The sequence below is a fragment of the Phaenicophaeus curvirostris genome, chromosome 14 (genome assembly GCF_032191515.1).
Source record: "Phaenicophaeus curvirostris isolate KB17595 chromosome 14, BPBGC_Pcur_1.0, whole genome shotgun sequence".
NCBI lineage: Eukaryota > Metazoa > Chordata > Aves > Cuculiformes > Cuculidae > Phaenicophaeus > Phaenicophaeus curvirostris.
The window spans coordinates 6,641,168-6,657,512 of NC_091405.1; the positions used below are offsets into that span (position 1 = coordinate 6,641,168).

General features: G+C 37.9%; 1 protein-coding gene across 2 annotated transcripts in view; it reads left to right on the forward strand.

The window, feature by feature from the left end:
• The window catches only part of PHAF1 (phagophore assembly factor 1), a 33,950-nt gene that overhangs the window by 15,363 nt on the left and 2,242 nt on the right, over positions 1-16,345 (forward strand). For both annotated transcript variants that reach the window (XR_011338472.1, XM_069868705.1), the window contains 10 exons: positions 3,851-3,945; positions 5,632-5,729; positions 7,387-7,499; positions 9,484-9,617; positions 10,224-10,307; positions 10,990-11,072; positions 11,867-11,910; positions 13,347-13,390; positions 14,760-14,818; positions 16,035-16,107. Coding sequence is in view for 1 of the 2 variants with exons in the window: in XM_069868705.1 (XP_069724806.1) it covers positions 3,851-3,945; positions 5,632-5,729; positions 7,387-7,499; positions 9,484-9,617; positions 10,224-10,307; positions 10,990-11,072; positions 11,867-11,910; positions 13,347-13,390; positions 14,760-14,818; positions 16,035-16,107 (827 nt within the window). In the remaining variant the exon portion in view is untranslated. The remainder of the gene's footprint in view (positions 1-3,850; positions 3,946-5,631; positions 5,730-7,386; positions 7,500-9,483; positions 9,618-10,223; positions 10,308-10,989; positions 11,073-11,866; positions 11,911-13,346; positions 13,391-14,759; positions 14,819-16,034; positions 16,108-16,345) is intronic.

Consider the following 16,345-nt stretch of genomic DNA (forward strand, 5'->3'; position numbering starts at 1 on the left):
CTATCTTTAAGCTCCTTGTTTACATATTAAATGGAGAGTGTATTTCAGAGGTTTTTTAGGTGATGAAAATAAGCCAGCGGTGGAACTTCAGAGAGGATATTTGTAATTAAACTGCTCAGAAACCTTCGAGAAATGGAGCCACAAACTGGTGGAACAAGAAAGATGATTAACTCCATATGGGCAAGATACCCTTATTAGAGCATCATTTTCTATTTTTAGCTTAACCCAGTCCATTTGCAGTAGTCAGGCTGATCCCAAATTGGCCAGCGTTCTTTGTGATTGATGGCAATTGCATATCCAGTCTTTGTCCCTGTTCTCTGCAGACAATCTCTTCCACATTACAGAACAGGATTTATTAACTGTGGAGGGTCATATGGCTAAAGTAATATCATTGCATAAAAGCCTGCTGTAGTAGGTGAATATCAGATTTAGATAAATGAAGCTTAAAGGGTTTCTAGCTGTAATACTCCAAGGACCAGCATTAGAATCAGCCTTTTTAAATTTCACTTTGGTCATGACTTTAACATTTCCTTTTGGGCAGAAACTCTGAGAACTATAGTTAGCTATTATTGAAATAATATGTAGAAGACTGTTTATAATTTTAGCTTGTTCTGTGACGATGGCTTACACACACATATTTAGAGAAGTGCTTGCAAAAATGTGATATTATGAACCATAGGAAGAAATATCCAACTGCAAGCATTGCTCGTGTTATCAATAGTATGTTTTATTACTGCATAAAACTGTGTAGGAGCACTATATAGCATAGCTTGGCACCACATGTCTTGTGCTGAATTTACTAGATCTTGTGTGCCTATCACATTCAATTAAGCAAACTTGCATGCTTGCTTCATCTGATCATAGTTTTTCATAACATCTTTTCATCCAGTGACTTGTAGATGGGAAAATGTATTTATTAAAGTGTTGGCCTCTATTACAATTTCACTGGTGTATTTGCTTATTCAATTTCCTCACTGGAAATTCAGTGTCTTCCATTAACAGCCTGCTAAGCAGGAGTAGATGCTCTATATTAAGCTTCTTGTTGTAAACAGTTTGAACTGTACCATGCAGTGCAAGTTTTTAATAACTTTTTTTTTATGGTATTTTCTGAGACAGAAAAGGCAAAAAGAAAACAGAATAGTTTTCAGAATGTGAGAGAGTTGATGACAGTTTTTTCATAGTTCCACAAAAATTTGAGCTAAGGTGGGGGAAGAGTGTGGTGGGGAGCGAGAGCTTCCTCTTAATGTGACAAAAGTACCAAATGTCTGTTTTCATGAGTGAAAGTGTGATATAACCATGCTTTTTCTTCTTTGTACCAGCGCTTCTCCAAAACCCCAATGCACACCCTTTAAATAAAGTATTTTGTCGTTTATCTCGGTAGGTTACCTCTACTAGAATTTTAAGCAGAATGTTGTCTTTTGCTTAAAACCAAGGTGGTTGCAGCAGAGCTTTCCTGCAACAGGAGACAGTGATGCTTTCAAAACATATTTCAAAAGGGTAGCAACAGCTTTTGTGTTGAAACTGACCTTCAGTGAGCAGTTTTGGTTCTGCCAAACCAGTGGTTTTTAAAAAAAGAAGAGTCATCAGGAAAATCGCAACCACCTTCATTACTTTTTGGCTGATGGTAGTTTCAGACATTGTAGTGTCTTTGTCATGCGGCTCATGGAAATATGACCACTTTGGAGGTCAATAGCTTCCTCAAAGCCAACATTTTATTCCACATTTCCATGGTTCTCTGACTTGACCTCCTGCTGGGAAGCACTTGCCCTTGCCAGTGGTTCTGTTGAAATCACATCCTGTTCTGAGTCCTCATGGATGTGGCTGTTTGCCGAAGTGCCATTCAGCATGGATAAAGGCTGTGGGATTGAACTGAGCTCATAAGGTAAAAGGAAAAAAAAAATCCACCCTTCCCACCTTCCACAGTGGCTTTGCAAGGGTGGGGAGAGATCCTGTCTGTAACTCTCAGACTTCAGAAGTGTTCCAAGCTCCTCTGGGTGCTGGAAAAGTCCTGTGCTTGACACCAGGAAGACTTGACTTTTAGATCGGCCTCTGCTTGTATCACCACTGTGTCTGTCATGCAGGCTTGCTGGTGGCTTTCTCCTATCCTGCTCTACAGAAACATTTTGCAGCTGGTCGCACTCTGCTTTCCTGGAAGGCAGACTCTCTCCCCTTCTTTCACCCAGAGTGCAGCGGCAAAGGAGCTGTCCTTTTGCTTCCATCACCAATTTTGAACAGAATTATTCTGCAGGATACCTGTGTAGTGAATACATTAAAAATAAAAAGGCTTGCCTTGTTCAGCCACATGGTTGTGATATATGGTCTTGAGGGAGACACAGAACTTCAGGATAAAAACATTCCTTGCCCTTTAAGCCTAAGCACCAACAAACGTTGTAGAGATGGGAACTGATGTGATTTGTATAATCAGATATCACACTTGGCATGACTAGGGGAAAAACACTTCTCCAGCTGGCTGTAGGCTTTGGAAAAGATGCATCATAATTTATCACATGAGAGAGATTTGTGTAATTTTCTTGCAGATCAAAACATTTCCCTCTCCCCACACTTTTTCCTTTGAGTGACAAGCAGGGGAAATGCTCTAACCAGCACATTCTGCGGAAAAAGCAGATGATGTCTTTTGAAAGCTTAATGCTTATTGCTCAACTATTTTTCTACCCTGGGTGGTCTGGCATAGTCCAGATATCTTGTGACATCTCTCAAGTTGAACATTTGAAAGGCAATTTATGAGGAGGAAAAACATACATTTTTTCTCTGTGCAATGTCAACATAAGTATAAATATAAAATTGTAAGGAAAAGAAATATTGAACCAATTTCCTCTGGTAAAGTGGAAGAAAGCAGCTCCCCTTGTTGGAGTGTTTCTTTATCGGTTTTCACCTGTACTGTTTTCAAGCTGTTTTGAAAGTAAACCAGCTTGTGTGTTAGAAGAACACTATGTTCCCCTTGGCAGCTGCCAGGCACAGGTTGAAGTTTGGTAGCATCAATGCAAAACTGTTCCCAAGCTTCCAGTCTTCTGGGGTTATTTTTAAGTCTTCCACAGACTCACAAACCAGCATATCTTGTTAGAGTAAGTAATGGAATGACTTTTATTGGTGTTCATAGTTGATGTGCAGTTTATTGCACTAAATCAGGACATCTTGTGATGTGATGACAGCCGGAAGCATCTGCATGTTCTAATTTATTACTGCTCTTTATAAAAGCTGACCAATTCTCTGGTGTTTCTGGTGATCCTGTTTTTAACTATCATTGTAAATGGCCCAGGACACGTGTCTGAAGCATTTCCTTCTGGTGCCGTATTACTTGGGAACATAGGTAGCTGAACTGGGGCAGGCAAGAGGGACCCCCTCTTGGGGAGGGGAGGTAGAAGTGGCAGGGAGGTACCTGTGTGAGCTTCTACTTGGGAATGTGCTTCCCGGTGGTGTGAAAGACAGAATTTATCAGTGTTCTGGGTACATCTGTCTAATAGACTTTCTGGTTAATGTTGTGAAAGTGTTTCACATAACAATGAACAGGACTGTTTTGTGCTTATAGCAGCAGTTTGAACTACTTTAGTTTTATGAATTGATTGTCACATTGTATAATAGTATCATTAGGGACAGGTTAGTGCCTACAGGCTTGCATAGGCAGCTCTTTAAAGAATCTAAGATTTCTTTTATTGCTGTGTTTCTACTGCAACAAATTAAAGGGAAAACTATTGCTGTCCTGTGTAATTGTGTTCCTCCCACGTCTTGAGATGTAGTAAAGTCATTGAGGTGATGAAAGTACAGTTAGATCTGAACTGGCTAATTCTTAGTTTATTTTGCTAATCTTTTTTATCTTTCTTTTCTGTTTTAGTGTATAATTCAGCTGAACAACTCTTTCACCTCAATTTCAGAGGACTGTCGTTTTCTTTTCAGTTAGACTCCTGGACTGAAACTCCAAAGTATGAGGTCAGCAATCATTCTTAGTTAATGGATTGTCTTTTTATCTCTCTGGTACTTGCAAAATATCACCTACAGCATATCTTGCTGCAAGCAGAAGAAACCAGTAATTTGGAAGTAACTGAACTCCTCAGCTTTGCTCTTATTCATACTATGTCATCATTTCGGAGTTAAAATTTTTCTTCGTTTTAGTAGGAGGCATATGCTTAGAGGTTTTGCTTGCATCATGAACTGAGACTAGCAATTCTGTTGTTGAAAGGAGTTTTCTAAAAATACGAGTGAACAGATATTTTTGAACCTCATCAAAGCAATTACGCAACTAAACTAGGGGAGAGTTCATAAAATACATTTTAATCTTAAGTGTCCTTCAGTGTGAGTGCTTTTAGAAAGCCATATGAATGAGCTTTACTTGTAATGCCTGCCTGCATATTCACTCAATATTTGGATGAGTTACTGAATAATTGAATGTATTACTGCATTCTCTGAAATTTTTTGAAATCTCTTTAAATAGTGGAAACGAGATCTCCTGTGAATTCCATCTATACTAACAAAAACTTATGTATATTTTGTTTGTGTGAGGATGACAATGCTCTCAGTTGCATTATCTAGGCCTGTCAGTTAAAAAGAATCTGTGCTGTATGATATTAAAATAAAAAGGAGCATGTAAAGAGCCAAAACAAAATGGGAGAAATCAACCAACTTGATGATACGTGTTTTTATGTAACAGCCTAATACTTTAGTAGTTGTGTTTTGACAAATGAGTGAATGAGGCAACCGGGAAAGTTACTATTTAGCAGTGGTGAAGGTCAGTGGGGTTTCAGAAATATTGAAAGGTAAATAGAAACCTAATAAGCCAAACAGAAGGAGTGTCCCAACATAGAGTAGTTGCTTTTCATGCAAGAGTTCCCAGGGGATTTATGAATGAAATGGCGGAGCTACTAAGAGAGTCATTTTTTTTTTGGTAAAGATTTGAAATGATCACAGAATATCTCAAGTTGGAAGGAACCTGTAGCAATCATTGAGTCATTGCACCTTGCAGGAACACCTAAAACTTTAAGATCGTAAAATAAAATGGCTAGAGTCAATTTTGGCCATTGTGTGTCTTGTTTTGGTACGTGGTTCAGTTAACTAAGAAAATAATTTGAGATAGTTACAGAATGCTTGGTGTGAATATGTTTTGAGAGGGACGTAGGGTGGTTCTTGGGGATGATACAATTTTTCATAGCTGTCTGAACAGTAGAAAACATCTACAAACATTTTATAAACCAGTGAGAATGTTGAAAGGATGAAATCAATGCAATAGGAGAGAAAAAAGAAGTTCTACCTTTTAAGATAGCAGATTTCTTAGAACTTAAGTGCAGCACCTCAGTACAAATATATTTATATTGCTGGTTGCCAGTGATCAAAGCAAGAAAAATTCCAACTCTCAGTACATGCCATGGCTAATTGTCAGACTAGTGCCATCTTTCGGTGGATAAACATAGTGAGCATTTCAACCCAGTCTAGGAAACCAGGAGGAGTGTAATGGGAAGAAACACCATCTAGAAAGGCTTTTTGTTGTAGTTTCCTGGACTTATCTTTGTTTAGAAACTTAACTGAATTTGTAAACATAGGCTGTATTTCTCAAGGAATTTGTAACTTTGACCTGAAGTGCCCAGTGTGTCATGTAACAAGAATGATTTTGTTTATCCACAGCCTAACTTTGCCCATGGTCTAGCCTCTCTGCAAATTCCACATGGCGCGACTGTGAAACGTATGTACATCTACAATGGAAACAGTCTGCAGGATACCAAGTACGTGTGGCTGGTGGTTCTGCTTTGATCATTTAGAATATACTTTGTCTTCCTCATCTGTTTAGGGTTTTTTATATGTTAAATATGATCACATACTTTTTTTAGTTCAGTTTGGGTCTTTTCTGGATTTGGTAGCGTGCAGAATGCCTTTAGATACTAGCTTCCTTCAGATTTCCATAGGAGTTGCCCTCAGACCTCATAATCTAATGTTGATTTATGTTGCTATAAAATTAGGTTGGCTCAGCTGTAGTAGGCTAGTTCAGTTGACCTGAAAATGTAAAGGAGGAAATGTAGAGAATCTAGGAAGAGATGCAGTCAGGATATTCTTACGCTGTATTTTTTTTTTTTTTCACCTGCTGATGACCTATCCCTAGACAAATCAAACTGGTGCAGACAGTCAGTCATTTCGCTGTGCGTGTCATGGTAGGGTTTTTAAACTTTCACAGTGCAAAAATAATAAAATATGTATTTTCAGGCTTAAGTCATATGCATAATCTACTGTATATTCAATATATTTAGTTACCTGACTAAACTTATCATTCTGAGGAAACTAATCTCTATGCATTAATATTAATGGAACAGTTGTATTTTAATGTGGTTAATGTTTTCTTTGGTTTTGTATTCTGTCTCCTCTTAAGCAGCACTACAACATCTGATGTTTTGCTCTTTCTAAAAACATTGTTCCTGGGGTTCCTTGCTCAAGGAAGAATTGAAAGGACTTCTGTAAATTTTCCCTTTCAGCTTATAAATGCCCATACTGATAACATGGTAGTTTTTGCAGAGATAGTTGTATTTTAGTGCTAAGAAAAGATTAACACACCTGTGGATTACTGCTCGAAGGGAGGGAACCTTGTTTATGCAGAAATTGTCTCCTAATTAGAAATGAGTGCACTTCAGAAGAATATTGTTGTCTGCCCACTTGTGATGTGTTGGGCTTTAATGAAAGCACTAATTGTCGCATGGGGCTCTGTTTTTTGTGTGTGTGAGAGCTCAAAACCTGAATTCCAGCTCATGTCATTCATGCAGAGGAGAAATTCACATAAGAAAAGTGAATTTTACAGAGTGCATGCAAACCAGTGCACAGAAAAGCAGCCCCTCCATTGAAGATGTCTTTCTTGAGGCTGTTACAATTTCCTCCAATGTTATTGTAGATGAATTAAATGAGAAGTGTCCAGTAAAGCAGAGCAGTTGTTTGTGGTGCACCTGCACAAGTTGAATTCATGTTCTGGGCCATGAAGTAGCTTCCCATGAGCAGCGAGAGCATCAGTGAGAAGGCCCTTCTGCTGCATTTGGGTGATACTCCTAGTTCAGGGAGAGGTATAGTTAGAAAATAAGCAACTTGCATTTTCACTGGGAGATGTCTGAAATGATACATCCTCATAGGAGGTATCCAAAGGCTAGACACAGTTTCTGTAATTCCTGAAGCTTGCTGTTTCATTAATAGTCAAGGTCGTACATTTGAGTACTGCCTTGTCCCTCTTTCTTTTTCCCCAGTCTTCGATCCCTGTGTTTAATATAACTTCTAATCTTCAGTCTAAGCTAAATACAGCTTTGTCAAAATTAATGTGCTCTGTTCTGATAAACTGGTACCAGCTTGTTCATGGAAAATACCAAGATTAAGCATATCTTGTGCACATTTTTGTATGATGTGTTTCAGGGCTCCCTTGATGCCCCTCAGCTGTTTCCTTGGTAATGTGTATGCTGAGAACGTTGACGTTCTGAGAGATGGAACTGGACCCTCAGGTTTACGGCTTCGCCTCCTCACTGCAGGTACTAGTGACACTCTAAATATTGAACTGCTTGTTCTCTTCAGGAAGTGAGGGGCAAAATTCTATAAATTAAGCATAGGCTATGTGTGATGACTTTACAGGTGATTTGAAAGTGTTCTATATGCCTTGTTTTGAACCTTTGGAAACAAAACATAATAAAAACCTTGTGAAGGTGAGTCTGTCTGCTGTTGCGTTTCCCTGGCCCTGGGGAAGTGATGCAGTGCTATCCTCTGTAGCTCCAAGTCCTTAGAATCTGTTTGCAGAGATGGAATTTGTCTCCAGGTGTTTGTGTGGAATAAAAAAGATGCAGGTACATAGCTAAAAAGAAAACCCTGAAAAATCAAGAAAACTCATGTACGTTTGCTTTTTTTGAGATTCCAGTGAGCTGTGTGATGTTGATATTTTTGTGTTCAATTCTAGAAGGCTTTTAAAAATGCCAGCAAGAGACTACATTGGTGCTGCAGTCTTAGACTGTACTTGAAATTCAATTCTGTTTTCATTTGGTGTAGGAGACAGCCATGAAAGTGATGGAGCCTGATGAATACCTTCTCCTTGGGTGTGCTTTCAGTGCTATAGGGGGGCTTAGAGGTTAGGGAAAGATGTGCTGACTGCAAAGGAGCTTTGTCCAGTCTTCATAACTTGAGACTTGAAAATTTTTAAGCAAAATACTGAGATGTTTTAAACAATTTTCATTACCAGGCTCAGCTTTTGACCTCTTCTGATTAGTAGCTGTATGTACATTGCAGAAACACTTGGAATACATTCCCAATATGCAAAAGTTAAAAAGGAGAAAATTTAAGATGAAGAATAAAAATTTATCAATAAAAATGGAGCAAATGTTTTCAAGTTATTTTGCTTCTCTCTTTACAGAGGAGGATAATGGAGAACTGCCTAGGACAGGAAACGTATATCCTTATGTACTAGGGAAGGAGTTAGCTATATCATCAGAAAAATAATATAAATGATTTTGCGGAATTGGCCACTTCTAAGGTAGAGTTTAAAGTTCAGTTAAAAAAGTATACGTGCAGCTTAAAGGAAATAGTGTCAATGAATAAAATTATTATTAAAATATATTGCTAATGTTCAGAATAAATTTGCAGAGATGCAATCTGGACGTGTGTTCTTCTTGTCTTGCTGAAGTTCGCAAATACTCCTTTGTAGAACGTATTACACACCTCTCCTGGCACAAGTTCCTTTGCAAGTGTATTAATTTGAAGTTCCTCTTGCTTAAGAAATTGGATTTTTTATTTTATTGGGTAATTGGCTAGATAAGTAATGGATAGTGAGAAAATTGTGTATGTAGAGCATATCCTGTATCTTGCAGTAGCTGCTTCAAATGTTTACAGACGTTCTCATAAATATAAAATACAGTATTCCTGAGAGCGAATGGGATCACAAACTGTACGGTCTTTCCATTTCTTAACATCTTGTAATGTATGTCAGCCATTCTTCTATGTAATGGCTATTCAGTAGCATCCATTTTTAACATTGCTTGCACAGGAACATACTTGCTGTTGACTTAAGCTATGGGAATCTTCAGTAAAGAGTGTGTGTTTTCTGATACAGCTCATATGGATGTGGAATTTCACTTTATGGATTTCTCTCTTTTCGCTGGAGATATATGTTACTGAATTAGAATATTTTAAGGAGTGAAATAATTCCTGGTACTTATTGCTAATAACCAGCTAAGTAAATTGAGACTGACTAGGAAAACAAGTCACGTTAATGTGAACGATAAAGAAGTGAAGAACAGCATTGCTGAAGTTCCAAACTGGGAATCTGTGCAACAGTCAGCACATGCATCGCTTTCTTTAAGAAATGTTTAAACTGTTGCAAAATAAAGCATTAAATTTAGTTTGGTACTGTTGCTTAAAGAATGCAGCTGGTTTGTAATAAATAGAGGAATCACTAAGCTTTTGGGGTTGATTTGCTTCTATATTCTCTGATCAGGAAGGGTGACTTTTGAATTGTTTTCCATTCCTCAGGTTGTGGCCCAGGTGTTTTAGCTGATGCCAAGATGCGGGTATTTGAGCGTTGCGTGTACTTTGGTGATTCGTGCCAGGATGTGTTGAGTACCCTGGGGTCTCCGCACAAAGTCTTCTACAAGTCTGAAGATAAGGTGAGGGAATTGATTTAGGTGCAGGACTTTGTCTTGGTTCAGTGCTGTCTCAGTTTCACCACAGTTTCACCACCTGTGTTTTGCAAGGCCAAGTGAAGTTAAACTTCCATGTAGCACAAATGGTGAGTGCTTCATTTGACGTATAACGGATCAGGATGAACTGCTACATAATTTTATTTTTGGAAGTTTTATTTATCAACACAAATCTGTTTAAGTTTTAAAAATAAAATTGCACCTTTTAAACTAGTTCGATAATTGGTTAAAATGAGAGCACTTCTGAATCCAAATGAGCATTAGTGATGTGTCCTACCTATTTTAATTGTATATTATGTGAAATAACTTTAGCATATATTTTGGTCCTTTCCTAATGTTTTTACCTAGCAGCATGTGAGTAAACCTTTTACTTCAGATAACTAAAAAAGAAAAATGCTGCTATGTCAATGTGCCACTGCAAGCAGCTGATGGTCCTGTCATGAAGCACATTATCTTGCATATTTGAACAAGGGCTTGACATAAGATTATCACAGTTTGAGTGTAGTGATATTGTTAATGGCATTCATCTTTGTGAGCAGTATTAAATACATCTGATAAATGTGTTTCTTGCAGATGAAAATCCATTCACCGTCACCTCACAAGCAGGTCCCATCAAAGTGCAATGACTACTTCTTCAACTATTTCACACTTGGAGTGGTGAGTGGGAAGCTTCCATAAACAAATTCATGTAAAGTTTTGATGTAGGTAAACAGCAATCGTATCAGATGACCAAAGGCTGTGGGAAATAAGATACTGCATGACTCTTGATCACTGCCTTAGGGATCTCTGGATGCGAAGAACCACGCTGACTTTTCTCTAGCACTTGCAGATTCAGTCAGTAACATTTTATCTCCACAGGTCAATGAAGGGCTCTGTTTGGCCTTCAATTTCTCTAAGGTTTTCTCCTTCTGCTGTGCCTGATGCACAGATCTACTGGTTCTTGTTTCTGAAATCCATGTTCCTGTCCCACAGACTGAGATAAATGTATCAGTTGTGAAAGCTGTGGGATGTAATTCAATATTCACATCCCTCCTTATAGCTGTTTTGCTTCAGTTTGCATTACTGTAAATAATACGCAGAAAACCAAGACCTCCTTAGAAAACTTGCCAACATTAGCAAATGAAACTGCAGATGTGATTGAATGCTGGAGGAACTGTGCATTTATTTGAATTTACAAATAGCCTTATTTTCAAGCCCTACTTTTCATAGTTCCATTTGGTTCCAATGACATAGATGCACATCACTATATACAGATACTATAGTAACTAATCACAGGTTAGTTTGGAGAAAGTTACCTTCCTCTAGCCAAATTTCTTCATGTGTGTTTTCTCTTCAACAGGATATTCTCTTTGATGCAAACACTCACAAGGTGAAAAAATTTGTCCTGCATACAAATTATCCTGGTCATTACAACTTTAACATGTGAGTGTAAAGAACTGATCTGTTAAAAAGTATCATAAAACACCTGAAAAGGAAATATTATGTTTCCTTTACAGAATTCTAGTATCTTTTTCTCAAGTGTTTTCAGTATGTATGGTAACCTGTGGAGATTTCAGCCATCATTATTAGCAAAGCTTTTTTAATGACTATATTCAGACATTTAAAAGAAATCAAGTAGCAGTAAATGAGGTAAAATAGTTCTTGGCCCAGCTATAATGTGCAAACTCACTTGCTAGAGGCAAACTTTGTATCAACAGGAGAGTTCCCATTTGCGGGTAGGCGGGCTGCTGTGTTTTTTGTGGTTATGGTTTTTTACTATTTCTGTTAGTGATTAAAAATTCTCTCATGTTTTGAACGTATTTTCAGTACTTTTCAAATGTACACTCCTTAGAGGAGTAATATGAGTTAAGGAATAAGAGATTGGATGTTTGATTAAAGCGAACGTGTTTTCAGGTAATTGGTGTTAGTGACAGAGAATCTATAGTGTTGTGTCTGAGCTGATTATTTCTCTATCCACTCTGCAACAGCAGAGTAATTTGAGCTGAAGGACCTTTTGTGTCCTTTAGAAGACTGTAAGGATATTCTTGGGCTGCTGCCTTTTTTGATGTTGAAAGGAGAAATGGGAACTTTTCTTCTTAATCTGTTAGCACTGAGACTGTAATTTTATTATTCATGTGACTTCTTATTAAACTGGTTAGTAAGAGCCTGAAGTTCATGCTATGCAGTTTATTTTGGTTCTTCTGTTTTCTAATAGCTTTGTGATTTCCACTTTCTAGTTACCATCGCTGTGAATTCAAGATTCCACTAGTCATTAAGCGAGGTGAGTAGTTCATCTCTTTTCTCGCTTCAGGGAGGGTGTCCCATAAAATGCTCAAAAGGGAGGTATGACCAGTTTTCATTTCTACTGCATCCTTCGTTATCAGAGGGTGATAACAGTGAAAATCATTGAGACAGGGGAGGAATTTTGGGATTAGGTTTCTATTTGTTAAGTTAAAAAGATATGTCAGGATAAATTAGCAATTCTGATTTTGCTTATACTACTTTGCTTGCTTACTTGGATCATACAAATATTTAGCTGCAATATCACTGATTTTCTGTAATGCTGCCACTCCGCTAAAATCAATTACCTTAAACCTGCGGGCTCAAAATCTGTAAGGCAGTGTTAGTTTGTGTTCAGCCAAGGGAATAAGCATGAGAGTTCTTACTTTTTAAATTATCTTCCCTTAGGTTATTATGCAACACTTCAAAGGCATACATTTCTGATTTTTCTTTTTTTTTTGCCTCAAGTAGCACCATGAATCTCTCCTCAATACATCTTGGATTTTATGGTTATTAATTCACCTTTCTGATCTCTGGCTTTATGTTCAAGATGTACCAAGTTGAAATCAGATTTGAAAAAAAAAAATCAAGAACCCCCCATCTTCTTCCATCTGCTGCCTGATGCAGCTTTTTTAACTCTCTTCTGCAGTTCAACTTCAGACACTGAATTGAAAGCCAGACTTCAAATGAACTCTTTCAGCATAGAGAGCGAATGTTTATTTAGCAGGTGGAAACAGAGGAGCTTTCAATCAAATTAAAGACCATTTGCTATGTTGGACTTGTTGAGCGTATAGGTCCATTCCTGCTGCTTCAGGGTGATACTTTCATTGTTCAGAAGTCCTCAGATATATGCTTGAAACTACCAGCAAACAATTTATTTTTAAGCCTTTAAGCACAAATGCAATGCTGTCCTCACCTGCAGTGTTTTTTTATTTTTCAATAAATAGACTGCAGTTCCCAGGCTCTCTGCTATCTCTGTTTTTGAGAGAGTGGCATTTTAGCTGATTTCAGGCCTGCCAACTCCTGAGTCTCAAGCTGTTGTTTTTAGCTAGTTTCCTTTCCAGGAGTGTCTAGACATGATGAGTGGTACGTCATGTTATCTCAATGAGTGCCTGTGTGAAGCATGTTAACTTTGTGCAGAGAGATGTGGTTTCTTTTACAGTGGCATTCCTCTATGTAAGATTACAGCTTAAACATACATAGTGTTAGAACTTGAAACCTGCTATAAATAGGCAGATTTGTTTAGTCACCATAACTGGTATTTTAATCCATGTTTTTGACAATTCTGATTGCTACTAAATGCAGTTAGATTTGTATATGAACTGGTCTAATGCTTGTCTGCCTCTTGCTATCTGAACTAACCTCCCAAAATAAAGGATTGTATTGGAAGCTGTTCAAATGTGAACTATAAAGGTTTTTTTGGTTTTCTTTTAATAGATAGTGCTGATTCACAAACTGAAACATGTACAACATACAGCAAGGTAAGTCTGTGCTGAACTGAATGTTTTCCTTCTTTTCTTTTCTAAACAATCTGTGCTGAATTTGCAGTAGGCTTTGAAGAAATAATAGCAGTTGTTGCATCTTGTTTTAAAATAAAAACATTGAGGGCCAACAGTTAATGTGCGTTTTGTGGTTGAAAAACTACTTTGTGTTATGGATTGAAGGCATTTGTGATCGCATGCTTCTATGAAATTAAATTACTGTGTTATTACATGCTTTGCATTAAGGTAGCTGCAGGTGGAAACAACAGTGAAATAAGCGCTATGGAAAAGTGATAGAAATGGTGGCTGAACGTTAGCTGGAAGAGATATCTAAACAAAATTTTCAGAGCTTTTCTACTTACTGTAGCTCTTGAAGACATTTACTACTTGACCAAGGGGTTCAGTGCCCTTCCTGTTTCTTCTGAAGGGTGCCAGTAATCGGATGTTCCTCAGGTAGCAGCAAGCCTTACAAAAACATCACGGCCAGCGTGACACCTCCAGATGACAGCAGGCTCCTTGAATACTGTTTATGCTTACTACCTAAATGAAATTCCCAACTGGGCAGTTGCTGCTGCATGTTTGAGAGCTACATCAAGTTGAAAAACTTTTCAAATGGTGTGTTTAGAAGTGTCTATACAGTTAACAGTCAGCCAGCAGCAGTCCTGCTCTCTTGGCTCCTGGGTGCCAAATGAAGACTTTCCTTGGTGAATTTTGGCTCTCATACTGGGAGGAAAAATTGAAGTTAGTAACCTGGAAGCTGCCATTCTTTGCCTTTTTCTTTGAATGGCTTACATCCTTCATTGCTTTGACTTATTTCAGACTGTATGTGAAACTGCAGCTTCATATTAAGTGTGCTTAGAGTCTGAAAACTGCTGGATATTCTCAATCATTAAATAATGCAGCTATCCTCTTCTTTTCCAAATTTGTTGCTTAAATCAAGGAAAGACTTCTGGGAAGGTAGCAACGATGCTGCTTTTCCCTCTGCAAACTCATGTAAGAGGGGATTTTGCTGAGGTTTCCCACAGCTGTTTTGTTCTGTGAGATGTCTCTGAAATGCTACAAGATTTCCGGCTATGTTTTACCCCTAAGACCTGTAGAATGGTTTTATATTAGTAACTCTAATTAAAAGCTATTTTGGGACACAAATGAGAATAAACCCTCAGAAGATTTCTGAGCCCTAATGGAGCCTATACTAATGGATAGTTTCCTTTACTGGGTATGGCTTCAGTCACAAAATACTTCTGTAAATATGACCTCTGTGTTATTTGATGGGTGAGCATGTGACTAACAAATATACATGACTCTTCCTAGATAAAGAAGATTTTTCCTTTGCTTCATTTTAATGCAAAGTCTTTTGATATATTTACAGTGGGACAGCATCCAGGATCTTCTGGGGCACCCTGTAGAAAAGCCAGTGGTACTTCATAGGTAAAGATCTCTGTTTTCCTTGCAGGGATTAAGCTGATAACAGAGGAGTTTAAGCCGAGGAAAGGTGCTCATTGCAGTAGTTACTTTTAGACTGCTTTGCTGATATGTTTTCAGACTTTTTGGCCACTAACAAGACAGGATAGCTGTGCTTAGACAAAGTAGACTGACATGCAGAATGAAAGCCTGAAAAACCTAGGAATTAAATATCCAAAATTCTTTGAACTATAAAATCCACAGAAGAGCAAAGCAGCATATAAAGAAGTATCTCAATGTAATAAATAGTGTAGATATGGTCTTTTATATACTAGTCACATGCGTTTCAACAATGTGACATCATACGGCACAGTGTAGTGGGTATGGATCTGCCTGAAGAAGCTTTGCTTTTATGAACAGGCGTGGTTGTTCTAGTACTTTTAGGCTGACTGAAAGTAAAACAGTGCTGACAGGGACTCAGCTGGGCATTGGGTCACGTAGTTTGCAGTTCATCATTCTATGATATGTAACTATGATTTATCTTGGGACAATTGTAAGTCAGGGTACTGCAAAAATACTGCAGCTGTTTCAGATATACCTGCCAAGGCATTTTCGTCAGACTGTTAGATGATTTTGAGTTTTATTTTCCCCTTATCATTGTGGCTTTTCTCCCCTTTACTCCTGTTTTATTCCAATGAGATCTTTAGAGCAGAAGCCATATAATGTAAAGCGGGGGTGAAATAGTGTTCAATAAAATCTGGATTATTCTATTTCAACATCTTACAGGGTAATTTTTTAACATTGTAAAATCAATTAATTAATAGACAGCATATAGTAAACACATTTGGTCAAGGCTGAGAAATAAAGTAGATTGAAGAGTAGGAAAGGATGTTTCACAAAAATAATTTGTGACAAATTACATGGTGTTTCTCTCTTCCTATGTATCTGCTTATTTTCAGGGTTCTTCCTGTTCAAGTTCAGTGAAAGAGTTTTCCTGTAGAGGTCATTAGTAACTTTTTGATTTCTTTCTCCTTGAGTATTAATAATGGCTCTGTGACATTAAGCAGAAGTACCCTCTGGCTCACATGGAGTCTAGTGGTGGTGGTGCATAACTTAGGTTTACTTTCTTTTGATGAAAGTCATAATAAAGCTAGTTTACCTTATATTTCTGAGTGGTTATTTTTACATATGAAGTTCCAAATCCTCACACATCCTTCCCTTCCCCCACCTCTTCATTTTTCAGGTCGTCATCTCCAAACAACACTAACCCATTTGGGTCAACCTTTTGCTTTGGACTGCAACGAATGATCTTTGAGGTGAGAAGAAAAACTTTCCTATTTATTGAGCAAAAGAAGATGAGGTGTTTTCTATTATTATGACTGGCTTGTTTCCCATTTCCAGAAAAGCCAGTGCTTGGGAGTGGCTGTATTTTTAGATATTATCGGCAGACACAGGCAGCTTGCCAGGCTCTTCTCTGAGCTCATACATTTGCATGTTGAAGCTGGCTCTTCAAATTTGTCATCTAGCAGTCGTACTAGCAGGAGACACATGCGC